We start from the raw sequence: 18,777 nt of genomic DNA, 5'->3' as shown, positions 1-18,777 counted from the left end.
GGGACTGAAGACTGGTGAGGAGGCTGTTGTGTGTCCATGTGAAGTGGAGAGGATTGGAACTACAAGTGGTGTTGGGGATGGGGGTATGAAGTGAAGATGAGAGGCTTTAAAGAGAGAGGGGTGATGGACTCAGTGTATCTTAACTGCTCAGATGGGCGAGAATGAGAGAAAAGGGTAAACTGAGATCTAGAACTGTTCAGAGAAGGCTTCTTGTCCAGTAAGGGCAGCAGGGTAGTGATTGACCTGATTGTTTAAGATAAGGAGGTAATTGAAGGTGTTTATTTTTTGAGGTGGTTGTTTCTTGGGCTCCAGAATCACTGCAAATGGTGACTGCAGCCATGAAATTAAAAGACACTTGCTCCTTGGAAGAAAAGCTGTAATAAACCTAGACAGTGTATTAAAAAGCAGAGACATCACTTTACCAACAAAGGTCCATCTAGTCAAAGCTATAGTTTTTACAGTAGTCATGTACAGATGTGAATGTTGGACCATGAAGAAGGCTGAGCACCGAAGAATTGATGCTTTTGAAGTGTGGTGCTGGAGAAGACTGAGAGTCTCAGACAACAAGGAGAACAAACCAGTCAGTCTGCAGTCCGTGGAGTCACTAAGAGTCAGACATGACTGAGCGACTGAACTGAAACTAAAAGGAAATCAACCCTGAATATTCACTGAAGGGACTGATCCTGAAGCTGCAATACCTTGGCCATGTGATGCAAAGAGCCAACTCATTGGAAAAGACCCTGATGCTGAGAAAGATTGAGGACAAGACGAGAAGGGGGCAGCAGAGGATAAGAGAGCTGGCTGGCATCATCATCACAGTAGACATGGGTATGTGCAGACTCCAGGTGACAATGAAGGACATGGAAGCCTGGCGTGCTGCAGTCAGTCCCTGGGGTCGCAAAGTGCTGGACATGACTGAGCAACTGAAGAACAGTAGATGCTATCACAGGCTGGTTGCCCTTATTCTTTGAAAACTCTTAATCTTCTTGCTCCAGGCATCAGCCTTGGAAGTGTGCCCTACCTATAGACCTGGAAGAGAACCTAGAAATCAGCAGTTTAATTTCCTTGTTTTATAAATGAGAAAACTGATATGTAGTGTGATTTGGTCAGGGTTAGCGCACCACAGGAGAAAAAAAAAAAAAAAAACCCACAATTTTTCCCCCCAATAGATCAATTAGAAGTTGAGTGAATTCAGAATATTAAGAAAATTTTAGGTCAGTATTGATTCGGTCCTATTGTACTTAACTATAAATTGATCCTTACTCTATTCGTTTGGACTTGGATTCTGCTGGCAGAACATAATGTAACTAAGTTGTCATTTGCCAATATTTCTTTTATGTTAGAAACGGGAAAAGGATTATTTTAGATGTGTCAAAAATAAAGATATGTTAATGGTATTATTGGAATCTGAGAGTGGCAATCTTCCTCTTAATTTAGCCTTCCAGTTACTCTTGTGTTTTTGTTAAATGTAAGAAACCTACACTTTCTGCCTGTCACATGGACACTGCCCGTGAGTGAGTATCGTTATTTACTCTCTTAATGGTAGATACTTGGCTAAGGAAATGATCATGAACGGTAACAATTCCTTAAGTTTTAAAGAGTTGTTTCTTTGTGTATACTCACTAAAGACAAAATCTTTGCCAAATAGCATCAGTCTCCCTTTCACTCACCTCTTTCAGCCACATAGGCTGCCTTGCTGTTTCTTGAATCCCTCAGACACGTCCCCATTTCAAGTCCTTGGTGCTAGCAGTTTTCTCCACCAGGAACAAATGTAGGAAGCCAGATGTACACGTGGCATGCTTCCTCACTCCCTCTTGCTCTTGTTGTAGTTTTTTAAACTGTTTTTTATAAACTCATTAATTTTGATAAATTCAGAGTAACTAATTTTTCCAAGAAAAAGTTTCATATCAAATTATTCCTTAGATAAGTTTATTTAATGCCAGTGTACATAGTATCTAATATCTCTAAAAACAGATTATTGACCCTTTGGATTATTTTCTGAACAGCTTTTGAATCTCCTGATTCTGAGACCTCCGCTTACTCAACTCAAATGCCTCCACACTCCCACCTCCTGCCCCAAATTAAACATGTGGCTCAGACAGCTCTTTGCTTGATTTTGTTTATTTATTTTTAATAGCTTTCCTTAATTATGAGAAATTAGTGCCAGTGTCTATTTTTTATTCAAACTTAGAAACTAGATAGAAAAATGCTTGACCCACTTTGGTGCTTTCCTGAGCTTGATGGAAGTAGTACCATATGCTATATTTACAATTGATATATTTTCACTTTTTATTTTGTGCAGAGAACTCATTTAGCTGAAGTGGAGTTATAAAAATTGAAAAGTAATGTGTTCCATTTAGAACTACTTTATGATGCTCATTTGTAAACTGACAGGAATATTTGAAATACTGTTTTTTAACATGATTGTAATATAGTAATTGATTGATAAAGTAGACTGAACTATTTTCATGCTATGGAGTGTTTACAGTGTTTAGGTTAAACATAGTTACCTCATGTTATAACTGAGTGACTAGGAAAGATAAATGGACAGAAATGTGATGTCAGTATGTGTGTGGTGTCTGCACAGCATGTCCAGTAAAATCTCTGTAATTTGAACCTTTGAGAAAAGTAGTTCAGGAAGCTGAAACTTTAAGTGCTGAATATTGTCATAAAAAAAACTGTATAGAAATGTTTTTTAAAATGTCATGAATACATACTGGCTTAATATATAATAGAATCCTATTTAATGCATTTTGGGTGAATGAATTATTGAGATCAGTCTGTTTAGAGATGTAGCCAGCAATTTACATGTAATATTGTAGGGCATCAGACCAGATAAATTATCATTATTCAGATATGTGAAGTGAATATTTAAATATAAATTTTCTCTAATCTAGTTGCTGAACTATACTGGTAATTATACCTGCAGTGTTTCACTCATGTTCTGTGGAACTTCTGAGAGCCCATTCATACATGTAGGAGGGTCCTTTGTGTTGTATTTGAAAATTAAAGTATTATGTCTTGCTTTTTATCTTGCAATACAGTAGTGCTCATTTACCCTTTCTTTCTCATCTGTTGGATCATTGCTTTTTTTCATCAGGTAGCTTTTGGCTAACTCTCATCCCAGTTTCTTGGAATTAAATTTCTTGTCTTTTTTTGTCTCCTGTAAATTCTTTCTATTAAAGTAAAAATACTATTCTTTGTTAGAGCACTTTCCTTTTCATAAACTGCAGTGACTTATTTCTGTTGGTAAATCCGATATAATAACTTCAGTATTCCCTTGTCTGTTTTTACTTTGTTGGTTTTGAAAAATAATTCTTTCATTGTTAAAATTTTGTTTTCTGTTTTTGAAATTAGTGCTGTTCTAGAAGCCTTGGTGTTTTTTTTTTTTTTTTACTTAATCTCAGTTTAAATTAAACACATCAGGCTGGATTTAGCTCTGTTGGAATAAGTTAGGGAGGGTAGAGAATTGATCATTTTAAGTTGGTATTTGGGGTTATTTTATAAAAAGGTGGGGCTTACTGGTAACAGAATGAAGTTAGAAAATCCTAGAGAGATCCACTTTAGAATCGAGGAAACAAGACACCCTAGCTATAGAGAGGTGTCCCAAATGGTGTTTTACTGGGGGCAAGGGGTAAAGAAATAGAAAAACAGTTATCCAGATGCATTGAGCTTTAAGGTTCTGAGTGACAGTTCAATGGAAATTATTGGGAATTACTAGATAAAGTAGAGAAATCCAAGCTCATATCAAGTGAAACTCAGTTTAATCTTTAGCCTTTAAATGTTTTTGACACTATGGCATCGCCTCTTCTATTGACAGGTAAACACTGGTCAGCGTCGGGATGGGCCTCTTGCACTTATAGGCAGTGGACTTTCTTCTGAACAACAGAAAATGCTCAGTGAGCTTGTAACGATTCTTAAGGCTAAAAAATGTGCTGAGTTTGACAGTACAGGTGAGGATTATTGATTTATTTAGTTTTGGTAGAAGAGAATTTTAAATGGGTAATTCCATTGTAGAACTCACCTTGATAATTTATACATTTTACCCATTGGAATCTGACTATATACTTTGAATCTGGTAATAAGTTCTAAAATGTTTCTACAGTTATAAATTACTTACAGTCTTCATTTAATCAGGAAATATAAAGTTTAAAGCTTTGCCCCTATTTTAGGGCATATGTCAGAAGAGCAATTTTATGAGTTTGCTAATGACAGATAAATGGTCAAACAATGTAATGGCTTTATTTAATTCCTTAGTTGTAATTGGAAATAGAAAAGAAATTTGCTTTGGCCAATGTGGCTTTGGGCTTCTCAGGTGGCTCAGTTATTAAAAAAAATCCACCTGCCAATGCAGGAGATGTGGGTTTGATTCCTGAGTTGGGAATATCTCCTTGGGGAGGAAATGGCATCCCATTCTAGTATTGCCTGGAGAATCCCGTGGACAGAGGAGCCTGGGAGGCTATAGTTCATAGCATCACAAAGACCCAGACACGAGTGAGCATACACATACACTCTGTGGCATTAAGATTTATGATTTATGATCTAATTTTTCATGTTGGTAGCCATAATAGAGAATGAAACTAAATAAGTCTTTACCGAAGTATAAAAATTGTTGCCTTTGAAGAAAATTCACATGTAAGTGGACTAGTTAAATAATTGTTTTGGTTTATATTTCTGTTTCTCTTACTGCTTTTTTTGTATTGTAGTAACTCATGTCATTGTTCCTGGTGATACAGTTCAAAGCACCCTGAAATGTATGCTTGGAATTCTCAGTGGATGCTGGATCCTAAAATTTGAATGTAAGTACTGGATTTGGGAGAATTACAAAGGGAATTAAATAGACTAATTTCATTTTTTAATTGCAGTATTGCCAGTAATTATTTAAGGACCTTATGCTAATGTTTTTTACCTCTGTTTAGTTCCTACATTTGAAAAAGCTTTTCATATTAATGGTATCATTTAGGTATTCTTGGTAAAAGTATACAAGGATGTTCTCATTTCAAAACCTTCCTGTAATACCAACTATTTTAATCCAGAGTAAATGGATCCTGTAATAGACCTGTAAGCTTAAGCAATCTGTGTTACCATTATTGTTGCTGTTGTTGTTTAGTCGCTCAGTCATGTCAGACTGTTTGTGGCCCCATGGACTGTAGCCAGACAGGCTCCTCTGTCAGTCAGTGGGATTTTCCAGACAAGAGTACTGGAGTTGGTTGCCATTTCCTTCTCCGAGTCATCTTCCTGATCCAGGAATCAAACCCATATCTCCTGCTTGGCAGATGAATTCTCTACCACTGAGTTATCTGGGAAGTCCGTATTACCAATGTATGATATATTTAACTCAATAAATGCTTGTTTTACATATGACTATTAAATGAAATTAGTTTATTGCTTTTCCTTGTGATGTCTAAAAACTTACCTGCATAACTCTCTTTAGCTCTCTCTGCTAATATGGTTTGTTTTAGGAAGGTCTTTGGAAATTGAGAGTGCCTTGTACCACCTGCTGCTGCTGTTAAGTCGCTTCAGTCGTGTCCGACTCTGTGCAACCCCATAGATGGCAGCCCACCAGGCTCCCCGGTCCCCGGGATCTTCCAGGCAATTGTACCACCTGATTGGGGGCAATTACACTAGCAATTCTCAAAACCTCTGATGAAAATGTGTTCCTGTTACTCCTTTCCAGTTAGCAGTCAACCACCTTCACCTTTGCTGCTGCCTCTCACCTTCCCAGCTCTCACCTGTTTGTTTTACCTAGGACTTAACAAAATAAAAAGAAAGTTTGTACAAGGTTATTTTCTACTCCTCAATCACTAAAGTATCTTCTGCTTTTGATATGACAACTAAAATAGGAGAATGAAATGACCTTTTTGCTAACTGATTGTTTGTAAAAAGAAAAGTGTCTGTTAAAGAGGGACCTGAGAAGTCCTGTCATGATACAGTTGAATATCTTGATCTTAGAGGTGGTTGTGTTATGTAGTCTACATCTATGATTAAATGTCAAGTCTGTGTGTGCACACACACACAGATGGTGAATGTATAACTGGTGAAATCTGAATAAGTTCTTCAGACTGTATCAATGTCAAATTCTTGGTGCTGATAATTGTGCTATTGTTGTGTAAGATATTAACACTAGATACTAGAAAAAGAGTGCATGATGCTTTCCTGTGCATGTCTTTGCAATCACCTGTGAATCTATAATTATTTCAAATTTAAAAATTAAAGAATAGTGAGTGTTTTTAATGAAACTTTCTTTGTAAGAAGCAAATGATGGGTTAGAGTTAGTTTTGAAAAATCTTTTGTTTTTAAGGTTTGTACTTTCAAGGTTTTATGGTAGAGTTGCTTGATTGAATCAAAGCCTTAATTATATTACTAATTTAATCTGTTGTTTTAAATTAACTTGGTTGGTAAGAAGTTTTCTTTTAGCAGTTGGTATTCATCTCAGTGAAGTACAGCTACCACTTTTCTTTTGATGGTTGTCTCCACTGATTTGGTCTGTGACATATATAACTGCAGTGCCACTCTTGTCTGTTCTAGTCTGTGCCTGTTACTCCACTCTGCCAGTCAGCCAAGCTAAAAACTATGAGAATGAGTTGGACTGATTGGCCACTTATGTAGAAAAAAAGTTTTTTCTCTAGTCCCTTATTTTTGGTCCTTTGTTTCCCTTTCAGACCTGTATCAAGTCTTATTGGGCCTCAGTATTTTAAAAATTGACCTAAAATGTTTCCATGATTATAGATGTTTTTGTACTGAACTTTTGCCAGAAAGCTTGCCAGTGGTTATAGAAAGAAATGGATTTTCATAGTAACAAGAATCTCAGTAATAAAGAAGCTGTGTAAAATTTTAAATATTAAGGCACTTACCACTTAACCCTGTAAGTCTAGTTGTGAATTTGCTGAACTTGCATCTTGTTACATATACAGACTACATGATTCATTTCCATAAAATCTGCCTTCTTAAGAAATGGAGGTTTTGTCACTTTAATGGCTTGGCCATGTCATTTTTATAGAATCACTAATGGACTCAAGCTGACTTAATAGTGTGCCATTTGGTGATTGTCACAGTAGTGAATAACAGACTCTAATATCAATGGTTCTTTTAGGATAAAAGGTGGATGGAATCTCTTACTGAACTTCATATCCCCATATTTTCTAATTCAAAGTGCAAAGAGGAATAGGTTCAGGGTTGGAGACAATGAATTTAAATAGTTGCTGGGTTTAGTTGCAAGAAATAGTTGCAAGAACACTTTCTTTCCTAATATATTTTTCTATTGTTTTGTGTTGTTCTTAATGTCAGGCAACTTAGTGTGATTTTTAAAAACATGTTGAGAGCTATTCAAAATTAGTTGAAAATCATCTATATTAAGGAATGATATGGTGGGCCAAAGCTTTCAAAACTAATCACAAAGATCTGTGAGTTATTAAAACTAGATTTTGTGTTTGAGATATTCACTGACTTGCCTGAAAGACAAAATCTTTACTGGCTGAACTCTGTAGAATGTTTAGTATTAGCTTTTTCAGTATTTTCTATAAACCAAGTAGACTGAAAAGGAAGTTTCATGTAAACTTTCTCTGTAGGGAATTGACTTACTTTAAAAATTAAACAAATTTAAATAAATTAACAAAAATATAAAACAGTCTGGATTCCTTGGATCCAAATTTAACTGGAGGTTTTCTGTTTAAATGTATTTTTCTCTTAACTGGTTAATATCTCTTATTTTTCTATTTCATATATATATGGAGCATATGGAGCAGTGTCTTAGTTAATGAACTGTGCATGAACATTCTAAGAAAAGGCCATAATTATGCTATTGTACCAGGCATTCTTTCTCATCATGTTTATTTTACAGATATTTTATTGGATGGTATTTATTTTGTAGAAACAGGAGGTATAGATAGGAAAATTCCTTTGTCAAGATTTGAGTTTGTGCCTGAGATTCTACTTTCGTCCTAGTTTTGGTGACAGTTGCTCACAGGAAGCTACTAACCATCCCTGTACAGGGTGATTTTGGTAATTAAAGAAGTGGCTAGAATGAAAAATGGAAGATGAATAAATTGTATTCATCTCTTAGAGAATGAAGAAGATGGAACTGCATCCTAAAGGTGTAAACTAACCTTCAGAAAGAGAAAATGTGTTTTACTGAACTGTTCTTTCAGTACACTGCTTTCAAATCTCCTCTAGTCTAACCTTTTTTTTTTTTTTTTAAATTGAATTCTGCCTCTTCACTTCTCATCTCATTGTGGAGGGGAGAGCAGATGGCTGTCATCTTTTCTTTCATAATCTCTTTGTCTTCCCCACTATCATCTGAGTTGAAATAAAATGTAGAAGTTTTGAAAGACCTTAGCACCTAAGGAAATTGGTGTGGGAATGTGCCAAACATTTTACTCTGGACTTTTATCTGTGAGGAAAGGAAGGGCCAGATACAGTATTGCTTTGTTTTAGTTTTAGATGTGGAAGATGGAACCTAAAAGGCAATCACTACATCATTTTATAAATAACTTCATAATCAGATTAATGAACATGCTTTTTAATTAAAATTTTCTTTAAATGGATATTAAGAGTGCTGTGGAATTTTTAAAATAAAGAAAAATTTTATTCATATTTTGCTAATTATCAAAAAATAAATATACCAAAGCATTTCTATCAACTAAGATTAGTTAGGCAACTTCATGCTTGCAGAAATCTTTTACCAAAGATTGTCTAAGAAAAAAAATAATAACATCTGTTAATATAATAATAGTCCTATTTCTGAGATATACCCCAAGCAAGTAATAGAGACGGAAAAAAACCTGATTTCTATTGTTATTTCTCAGAGAATTAAGAAAATTCTGAAATACTTAAAGATATTTTCTGAAAAAAATTTATATTTTTATATGATAACTTAGGTCTGAAATATGAAAAGCAAATTTGTTTAAACTTTTTAAAGAGCATAAAACATTTATGTCTCTTCTATCAATATTACATAAATGTGTGAGTATGTACAGGCGAAAGAAGTAAACAGTCATGGATTGGATTAGGTAGAGGTCTGTTTATAACAGTTTTAACATCAATATATGTCTCTTAAATGTTTTAGGAAGAAATTCAAATTCTTAAATTCTAATAACAATTAGATCTTCTTTTTGATCTTTTCTCAAAATTTATTGAGGAGTTAATGGTTTCATTCTTAATCAGGGAAATTAGAACCTATGTGTGTATATTGCTTGAATCTGATACAATGAATTGTTTATACCTGTTAGGTAGATCTAGCCAGATACATTTTAATATGATTATTGTCCAATGAACATAGAAATCTTACATAAATAATTTGTGTTAAAAATATGATAAGAAAAGAGCACCAAGTATGAGTTTTTAAAGTATTTTATTAGGAAAACTTTTGGCCATTAGAATGACTTTGTTCGTTAACCACAGTTATAAAGAAAAGGATTGTTTTAATATTATTATTCATAATACAAGGATTTAGAATTGATACCAAATTTTGCCTAAGCAAATTTTATGATACAGTAATATATTTTTGTGATAGAAGTTGACCTGCTTCTCAGTATGCATTAAGTAAAATAAATAAACTTAGCACACTGTCTTATGAAGAAACATATTTTTATGTATAAATATGCTTGTAATTAGAATATTGGCTTAAAATGTAGCCAAAAATAAACAATTGTTCAATGATATTTATATGAAAATGCAAAATCTAGTGATTTGTGACAGTTGATTTCTAAATTCAAATGTTTATGATGTCATGAGAGGAGCATTTACCTTTTATGTTTTCAGCCTTCATTTTATTGGCCTTCCATCCTCACTGTGGAATTTCATAATATTGGTTTTAGCTTTTACTTGCCATCCAATTTTTTAAAAATAACAGTAAGAATAAAAGTTGTTTTCCCATTTTTGTCATTGTTGTAGAAAGTTTCCTCTTAAAAACAATTTCCTTTTGTCTAAAATTTAGTGATATGATAGCCTATTTGACTAAAAAGCCCACTAGAAAAGAACCTAAAAAATAATTTTTTGTTTTGTTTTTACAACTTGGGTGTTCATAGAAAGGAAATTTACTAATATGCAGTTTTCTTGAGTTATATTAGTGCCTAGTTTGGATCTAATGACATATTTATTAGGATTTTTGATTTTGACATAAAATTTTTGATTCTGTATTTTTATTTTTTTTTTAGGATACCATTTAGCGTTGGCTGAGAGTAATATTTAATTCTAATTGTCAATGCAAATAGCCACTGGCTCCAGAAGAATAACAGTTCTTTAAAATAAGAGTTTGTTTATTGCTCTGGCTTTTGAAGAGAGTGAGCACGTTCTGTGGCTTCATTGAGGGATCATTTCCCCTTTGGACATTTGGAATTTGGAGCATTTGACAGATTTCCATTTTAAAGCTTTATTCTGTCTTCATTGAATTCTATAGCTGTGGATTCAGGAACCTACTCCCATTTGTGTAATCCTTTTTTTCCTTCTAAAACTAGGAAAAGTGACTAAGCTTAATAGAAATTAATGAACATCATCAGTGGTTCATGTAGCTAAAATGAAAATACACACCCATAGATTTGTATGGTTTTATGAAGTAGGAGGCAAGAGTGGTTACTGGAGATTTAGAATAAAGAAGTACATTTCTGGATGGTACAAGACTCTTTTTAAAAAACATCATATCCCAGAATTCATAAGCTGCATTAGTATGCAGGTTCCAGACGTTGCTTAGGTAGCTGGAGCTGCCTTAATGAGTTAGAGTTAATGACTTTGAGTTAAGCAGTAGTTTGGGAATTGGGCTGCTTACTTCTATATCAAAAAGTAATAAAATCAGGGCACAAGGAAAGCTTACCTAAAATGGTACACATGATCAAGAATACATCTGAACTGAAAAGAATCTCTTCCTTTTAATAAGATAGCTAGTTCATTTCTATGTCTCTGCAAAATGATAGCTTCAGTCACAGTCTTAAAATACAACATGTGACAAGTAAAGATGTTATAAAGCATACATTTTACAAGAGTAGTGGCTTGACACATTTTAAAGTATGTATCTTTCTGGCATATTCAGAAATCTGTGTTTATATAAGCAATATTAAGTTACTCATGTAAAGTCATTTCAGTTTGGATTCAGATCCTCCTATTTAGCTGAGAAAGTTAAGCAGTGATCTTGCATATATTTTTATTTCTGCTGAACTATTGCAGATGATGAAATAATATGGACTTTATTAAGTACAAATATAAAATGTAATTTGTTTCAGTTTTAGAAAGTATTTTTATTGCAGTATAATTGGTTTATACTGTGCTAATTACTGCTTTTCAGCAAAGTGATTCAGTTATATGTATATATGCATCCTTTTTAAAAATATTCTTTTGAACTGTGGTTTATCATAGGATATTAAGTATTGTCTCTCTGCTATACAGTAAGGAAATATTAAGTTGGTGAAAATGGCCTGTTTTAAAGTCTTTATAGAGATTAATGATTACAGTATATATTATTACTTTAGATGAGTTTATGACTAGGAATATTTTGAAAGTTCTGATTGTTTAATATGGAAAATAGATTTAATAATTCTTGCTGCAGTTTAGTTAACTAATTTATAGTATTGAGTAATTAAAACTGATTATTATTAATAATTATCTTAATCTTAATAATAACTACCTTAATGATTATCTATTTAGGTTTGTTAAAGTAGTAACTTTAAATAGTATTTTGGCTTGTAGATTCATCCATTTCATTGCTTTGGATAAATGAAATTGGATTAGATAAATATCACCATTTAAGTTACTGAAAGTTTAAAGTATTCTTTTCATGTTGTAGTAAATCTGTTCAATTAGTTTATTGCAAAAGAAGTCAACTAGGAAGTTGATATGAAGTGTAATTATAAATGTCTACTGACAAGTATTACTATTCTGAAACTCAAAGGGTACAAATGAGAGAGTGGCAGCTTTGGTTTCAAATTAAACAAACTCATTGATTCACTAAAGACAAAGCCAAATGCACTATTCTCTCTGCTCCCAATCTCCCAGGTAGTCAGCAGTTTTTGACATTTTGATACACTTTTTGGCTAATCTCTTAAAAATAAGGATCCTCCTATTTAGTCATCTGTTTAGTGGTTAGGTCATTTATTTTAAGAGAGCTATAATATATTAAATCTGAGTAGAGAGTACCTGGCATTTCCTAAGATGCTTTATTTTTTTAAATAAAATAAAGATAGGAAAAAACTGATCTAGGAGTTGGAAGATATCTGAATTTTTTTCCCACTTATGTCACTTAAAGAATTTAACTTTCCTTTACCTGTGAAATGAAGAATTTGATTAGATGAAGCATCAGGAGTTTCAAATTGGCAGTCTTTAGTCCAAAACAGGTACAATTTATGTGATTTAGTTCATCATAATCATTTAATTTCTGTGTCTTTGAGTAAGATGTGCATATTATGATTACAGGCTCTATAACTTCCTCCCAGTTAACATGAGATACCCAACATGGTTACGTCATTTGAAAGGCTCTTGTAGGCATCATTCTCACCCAGGCTTCAAAAACTTCTCCATGTTTTCCGTGCAGCAGTAATTCTATCATGTTATCATAGAACTGGAAACTGTTCCTTAGTTTTCAGCAGGGGGGTGTGGGAAACTATATAGTCTCCTTCTTTAGTTGATATTAAATGGCAGAGGGAGTTGGCAAAATGTTTCTTTTTGTAATAAGAGAATATCAGAGGAATGCATTCTTCATTTAGCTCAACAATTATAATTAGAGCCTTGGATTTTTCTGACTACCTTTACAGAAATGTACTGACCAATTACAATAAAGCTGGAAGTTTTATGATTTGAGGCATATTTACACTGAAAAAGCTGCCCTCTTGGTGTCTGCCGTCTCATTTCTCTTGATGCCGTGCTTGTCTCATTCTGCTATCTGTTAAGGCTATATTCTGTTAATTGACTAATGCTGGCATATCCCTTGGGTCAATTAAAATAATTTTAGTATGATTTTTTGATAGTTTAAATAACCAATCTTATAAACCCATAAGGTGGGTAAGCAGCCAGCACAGGCACAGTGTATTTATTTATTTTTGTAGTTATACATTAGCTGTTTACTTGTTACAGTTAGATATCATAGGGGTATTCAATGTTCAGTTCTTGGCTTTATGTACTGGCATGTACAGTTCATCTAAAGAAACCAGTATAAATAAATGCTCTGCAAATGTCATTAGGAGAAGGGGGCTACATATTTAAGTGACATAAAGTAAAAGGAGTAATTTATATGTGAAATAATAAGTCTGAGGTAACTCAGTTATTTGGTTATATTGGTAATGTTTTTTGTATTGATATTTAATATAGGATATCATGTAAGCACACTGTCAGAATTTCTGGTATGATTTTGACCTAGTCATAATTTTTATTTTGACATTCATTTTTAATAAATGGTAAAATTGATAGTTTAGTGTTAGCTTCATTGGAAAGATAGTTTTTCATACCCTGTGAGTGGTTATTAAAATTATATTTTTAAAATAAAGTTTTTAAGTACATACAAAAAAACAGTTTTTATAAAACTATCATATTTATAAGTTATTGATCAGAATAGGATTCAGCATAGCAGACTTAGCTAAATAGAATTCTTGTATTGAAAACATTGGGGGAAGGGGACCTCAAAACACAGGCAAAACTAGCAGAAAATTAAGAATCACATGATAGAGAAGTACAGCTATGCTAGCGCTGAGCACTGAATTGTAATGTACATTCATAGCTCCAAGTTAAGAAAAATTCAGTCCCTTGACAAAGATATGCTTTTGAAGAGATGGAGTATTCAGTCATTAAAATATTCTGACTTTTGTTATACTATATAATATCTTGGAACATCTCAACTGAAGCAGCTGTCAGTTCAGTTCAGTTCAGTTGCTCAGTCATGTCTGACTCTTTGCGACCCCATGGACTGCAGCACTTCAGGCTTCCCTGTCCATCACCAACTCCTGAGGCTTGCCTAAACTCATGTCCATCGAGTTAGTGATGCCATCCAACCATCTCATCCTCTGTCATCCTCTTCTTCCCCTGCCTTCAATCTTTCCCAGCATCAGAGTCTTTTCCAGTGAGTCAGTTCTTCACATCAGGTGGCCAAAGTATTGGAGTTTCAGCTTCAGCATCAGTCAGTCCTCTTCCAATGAACATTCAGGACTGATTTCCTTGAAGCGGCTCTAAGGCATTTGAAATACTCACCAGTCATCCCTTGGTGACTGCGGTGTGTACCTGTTGATTCCAAACATGTCAGACTCTGCTTTACTGTTTACTTTAACAAGTGCTATAGAGCCCCTGTATGTCAGATCACTTATAGTCTAACAGGAGGTTAGACATGGGATTGCCAGGATGAGTGGGGCAGATGGTTAGATCTCAGAGTCAGATCATTGTGAGCTGAACTTAACGTGGGACTTTTTATTCACTCTAATTTTGATCATGGCCATAAACTAAAATTTAGATTTTTACTTTGTACATGGAATAATGTATTGAGTTAGGTTTTTTAGAAAGAAAACTCAAATTTGTATTCAGTACTGCCTCATTGCTTACTCTTCTGAAGGAAAGATCAGTTTTACTCCCTTTTGTTTTGGCATAAGTTAGGTTTCTTTTTCTGTTTCGGAGCAATACTTAACCATGAAGAAGAAAAATCGCTTAGGTAAATGGCTTCATTTCACTGTGAAAGAAATAGTTTTCACTTGATATTTATTTTGCTTTTATCCTTGGTTTTTGCCAGGGGTGAAAGCATGTCTACAAAGCAAAGAATGTGAACAGGAAGAAAAGTATGAAATTCCTGAAGGACCACAGAAAAGCAGGCTCAACAGAGAACAGCTGGTATTTTCCTTTTGATTCTACTTTCATTGTTCTTATCATAAATTAATACGGTTATTACCATCAGGAAAAACTTCTGCCCTTTTAACAAGTACAGGTGACTGATTAAAAATTTTTGTAATTATTTATTTATTGGCTGTGTTGGTTCTTCATTGTTATGCAGGTTTTTCTCTAGTTGCAGCCAGCAGGGGCTACACTCTGTAGTTGTGCTCCAGCTTCTCATTGTGGTGGCTTCTCTTGTGTGGACCACAGGCTGTAGGGCCTGCGGGGTTCGGTAGTTGCTGTTCCCGGGCTCCAGAGCCCAGGCTCAATAGTTGCGGCACACTGGCTAATTTGCTCCACAGCGTGTGGGATCTTTCCCAATCAGCGATTGAACCCATGTCTCTTGCCCTGGCAGACGGATTCTTTACCACTGAGCCACCAGGGAAACCCCTGGTTAAAATATTAATTGTGCTCATTTCGAGTGCTTGATTCTGAGAGATGATAACAATGAGCAGTAAAACCCAGAAGGTAATAATTTCATATGGGTACTGCAGTTTGGGCATTTCAAACATTACCATAAACCTTTCAGAACCTGAGGAGTCTTAGATACAAGTAGTTTGAGAGAAGACAGAGCTGCTGCTCAGGTTTAGTTAACCATGTCTTTATTACCACATATTGAGATTTTAATGGACAAAATTCCATTTTTCTGTTGACAAACAAGTGTATTAAAAATGTTGAAGAAGAATTTTTGTAGAAGGGACTTGTGAAGCTTTTTTTGTAAACACAGAAATGTGTTTATAGCTAAGTGGCTCTCTGGCTGTGGCTTTCTAATGTGTTGTGCTGTAAGGAAAATGTTTCTAGAACCCTGGAGGCCACCCTCCCACATGCTGCCCTGGGGGAACCTGGGTTGGTAGTATATAGGGACCTGAATGTGGATGGGCAGAGTTGGAAAGATCCATGGACAAGCTGTCACACTTACAGTGAAGTTTAGCTTGGTATACGCAAAGCATATTTTAGATACAGTAGGGAGGAACTCTTGAGGCTTTAAGTCCTAACAAGTATGAATAAAGATTCTGATACAAGAAGTTTGAGGAACGTGGATGTGTACCAAACACACATATACACACACATTCATAACACACCTAAAATGTGAGAAGAGTGAAAAGGACCAGAGTCTTCAGGAGAAAAAAATTATAGGAAACCTTTATTTTCATGAGTATTTTTCTTAACCCAAAGAGTTACTTAACCCAAAGAGTTCTTGAAGTGTGTCTTGTCCTTGCACCTCATTAAATAGCTTCTTAACTGCTTATGACTTTTATTTCCCTTATTTCATGTGCAGTGTTTTAAAATATTTTTGTCTGCTTTTAATGAGCTTTTTTTGTTTGTTTTTTTTTTCAGTTGCCAAAGCTGTTTGATGGATGTTACTTCTATTTGGGGGGAACCTTCAAACACCATCCAAAGGACAACCTTATTAAGCTTGTTGCTGCCGGTGGGGGCCAGATCCTCATTAGAAAGCCCAAGCCAGACAGTGACGTGACTCAAACCATCAATACAGTTGCGTACCATGCCAAACCTGATTCTGATCAGCGCTTCTGCACACAGTATATCATCTATGAGGACTTGTCTAATTATCGCCCAGAAAGGGTTCGGCAGGGCAAAGTCTGGATGGCTCCTTCCAGCTGGTTTATAGATTGTGTGATGTCCTTTGAGTTGCTCCCTCTTGACAACTGAACTCGCACAGTGTGATAACCTGTGATTGCACTGTTTTCATCAGTCACATTTTTACAAATAGGTAGACTCATTCATTGGAGAAGGTGATGGCACCCCACTCCAGTACTCTTGCCTGGAAAATCCCATGGACAGAGGAGCGTGGTAGGCTGCAGTCCATGGGGTCTCGAAGAGTCAGACACGACTGAGTGACTTCCCTTTCACTTTTCACTTTGATGCATTGGAGAAGGAAATGGCAACCCACTCCAGTGTTCTTGCCTGGAGAATCCCAGGGATAGAGGAGCCTGGTGGGCTGCCATCTATGGGGTCACACAGAGTCGGACACTACTGAAGTGACTTAGCAGCAGCAACAGTAGCAGACTCATTCATATAGTTTTTTCCCTTGAATTAAAAAAAATATATATATTCTTTGCCAGAGTAGGAATTCGTTCTGTATTTACCATTTACATTCACATACTGAGTGCTGAGACTGCTTTAGAGAATTTTTCTTTTTAAAACAAGCATATGTATTGATTCATCATGTCTTTCTATTCACATTGTGCTCAGATACTCAGTCATGTCCTGCTTTTTGCAACGCCATGGACTGTGCCCACCAGACTCCTCTGTCCATGGGATTCGCCTCTCAAGAATACTGGAGTTGGTTGCCATTTTCCTCCTCCAGGGGGTCTTCCAGACCCAAGGATAGAACCCGCATCTCTTGCATCTCATATAGGCAAATTGTTTACCCCTAGCACCACCTGGGAAGTCACTATTCATGTTATTAGATGTCAAAGATTTATGAGACAATATCAGAACTGTTGGTTACATCTACAAGTGGTATCATCATGTCTGTCGCTTTTAATGTTCTTTGATGAAAAAAAATCCACACTTGCCACCAGCAAAAATATTTGCATTTGTTTAGTAAGCAGATAATACTGTCAAATAATTTATTTTGGTTTTATTATAATGAAAATAGTTTACCTGGTCTAAATGTGTCACCATAGGTGTTAAAATTCTTTTGCTTTCTACAGTTCTGTTTTAATTACTTACAATTTACCTGGATGTCTGTTCCTACATTTTTATCCCCCTTTTCTAAAAAAAAAGTCTTTTAATCAGAAAATCATGATTTGAATCTTCACATTACTGCTTTTTGGTGAAAATCAACATTGGGCTCGTGATATTTTATTGTATATACTTGCTTATTAATAATCAGCTTATAACTGTGTTAATAGTATATGTATCTATCTGTGTAGAACATTTTCTCTTAACATTTTAATTTCAGTATTTCTTAGGAGGTCTCACTAGACTAACAAATTTTTAGTCAAGTATAAGTGAATTAGAATGCAGTCTTTCTGGTAGACCTTAACATACATCCTTAACATAATTTTTTCATGGATCTTAATTTCTTTCTTCATAAATTGTTTTTCATGTTTAGGTTTCTGGGAGGGCAGAAGTTGGTAATTGATTTTGAACAGAGTTTGTCCAGATGATACAAATGGTTGTGACAATCAGTTTAATGATAGCAACAAAAAGGGCTCACTCATGATTCCAGTACTGCCAAGGCTGCAGAGTAGTGGACAGGACATCTTCTGAGAATGGGGAGACCTGGGAAGGTTGCTGTGGTCTGAGTGTTCTTATTTGTGAATCAGCAAGGTAGATTGGACCATTTAAAACATTTTTCTAAGAAGTAGAATTCTTTAATAGTCTTTCTAGAAATTTAATGTACTTACAATATTGAAAACATGGGAAGGGTGTTACTGTTGAGACTTGCCAGCGTTGTCCCTTTTGGTAACCATTAGGTTAGAATATGGACAGTCTGAAGTTCATGAATATTTTAAGATCCATTTATTTGAAGTTTGAAATTTGGCTGATTGTTTCAAAATAAAGTTTACTTTAATTTCTTCTTTGCAATGTTATTTTTCCATATTAAGAAATGTATTATGTGAACACAATACTGCTGATCCTGACCTTCAAAGGGTGAATTAGCTCTGAAACACTCTCTTCAACCAGTAATGTGTTTGTTTTGCATTTCATTCTAATGGAGAAAGATGAAGAACATATTTAGCAGGAAGCCATTCTGAGGGGTTAGATAATGTCTGGATTAAATAATTTAAGACTCTCTGGGATTTTGGTTGTCATTTTTGATTTATAACTGACTTTTGGTTGCTTTCTATTGCCTCATTGGTCATATCCTAGACAAATTTGTGTTTGTTTTCTCTGATCTGAATCCCTATTTGTAAAAACACTTCTGATATTTACATCTCGCCTTCCTTCGTTCATTCTCTTGATTTGTCCTCCCTC

At 34.9% G+C, this 18,777-nt stretch overlaps 1 protein-coding gene across 3 annotated transcripts in view; it reads left to right on the top strand.

Moving 5' to 3' along the window:
- BARD1 (BRCA1 associated RING domain 1) overlaps positions 1 to 18,377 on the top strand; it is an 88,994-nt gene extending 70,617 nt beyond the window's left edge. Inside the window, exons 8-12 of one of the 3 annotated variants that reach the window (XR_011254674.1) lie at positions 3,821 to 3,953; positions 4,707 to 4,799; positions 14,693 to 14,790; positions 16,168 to 16,602; positions 17,094 to 18,377. Coding sequence is in view for 2 of the 3 variants with exons in the window: in XM_069578279.1 (XP_069434380.1) it covers positions 3,821 to 3,953; positions 4,707 to 4,799; positions 14,693 to 14,790; positions 16,168 to 16,500 (657 nt within the window). In the remaining variant the exon portion in view is untranslated. Of the gene's footprint in view, positions 1 to 3,820; positions 3,954 to 4,706; positions 4,800 to 5,462; positions 6,617 to 14,692; positions 14,791 to 16,167 lie in introns of those variants that run through there. The other 2 variants (XM_069578279.1, XM_069578280.1) reach the window with 2 other exon arrangements.
- Positions 18,378 to 18,777: the final 400 nt, after the last annotated feature.

The sequence above is a fragment of the Ovis canadensis genome, chromosome 2 (genome assembly GCF_042477335.2).
Source record: "Ovis canadensis isolate MfBH-ARS-UI-01 breed Bighorn chromosome 2, ARS-UI_OviCan_v2, whole genome shotgun sequence".
NCBI classification, from domain to species: domain Eukaryota; kingdom Metazoa; phylum Chordata; class Mammalia; order Artiodactyla; family Bovidae; genus Ovis; species Ovis canadensis.
Note: the sequence above shows the minus strand (reverse complement) of the source record. Positions and strands in the feature narration are given on the sequence as shown.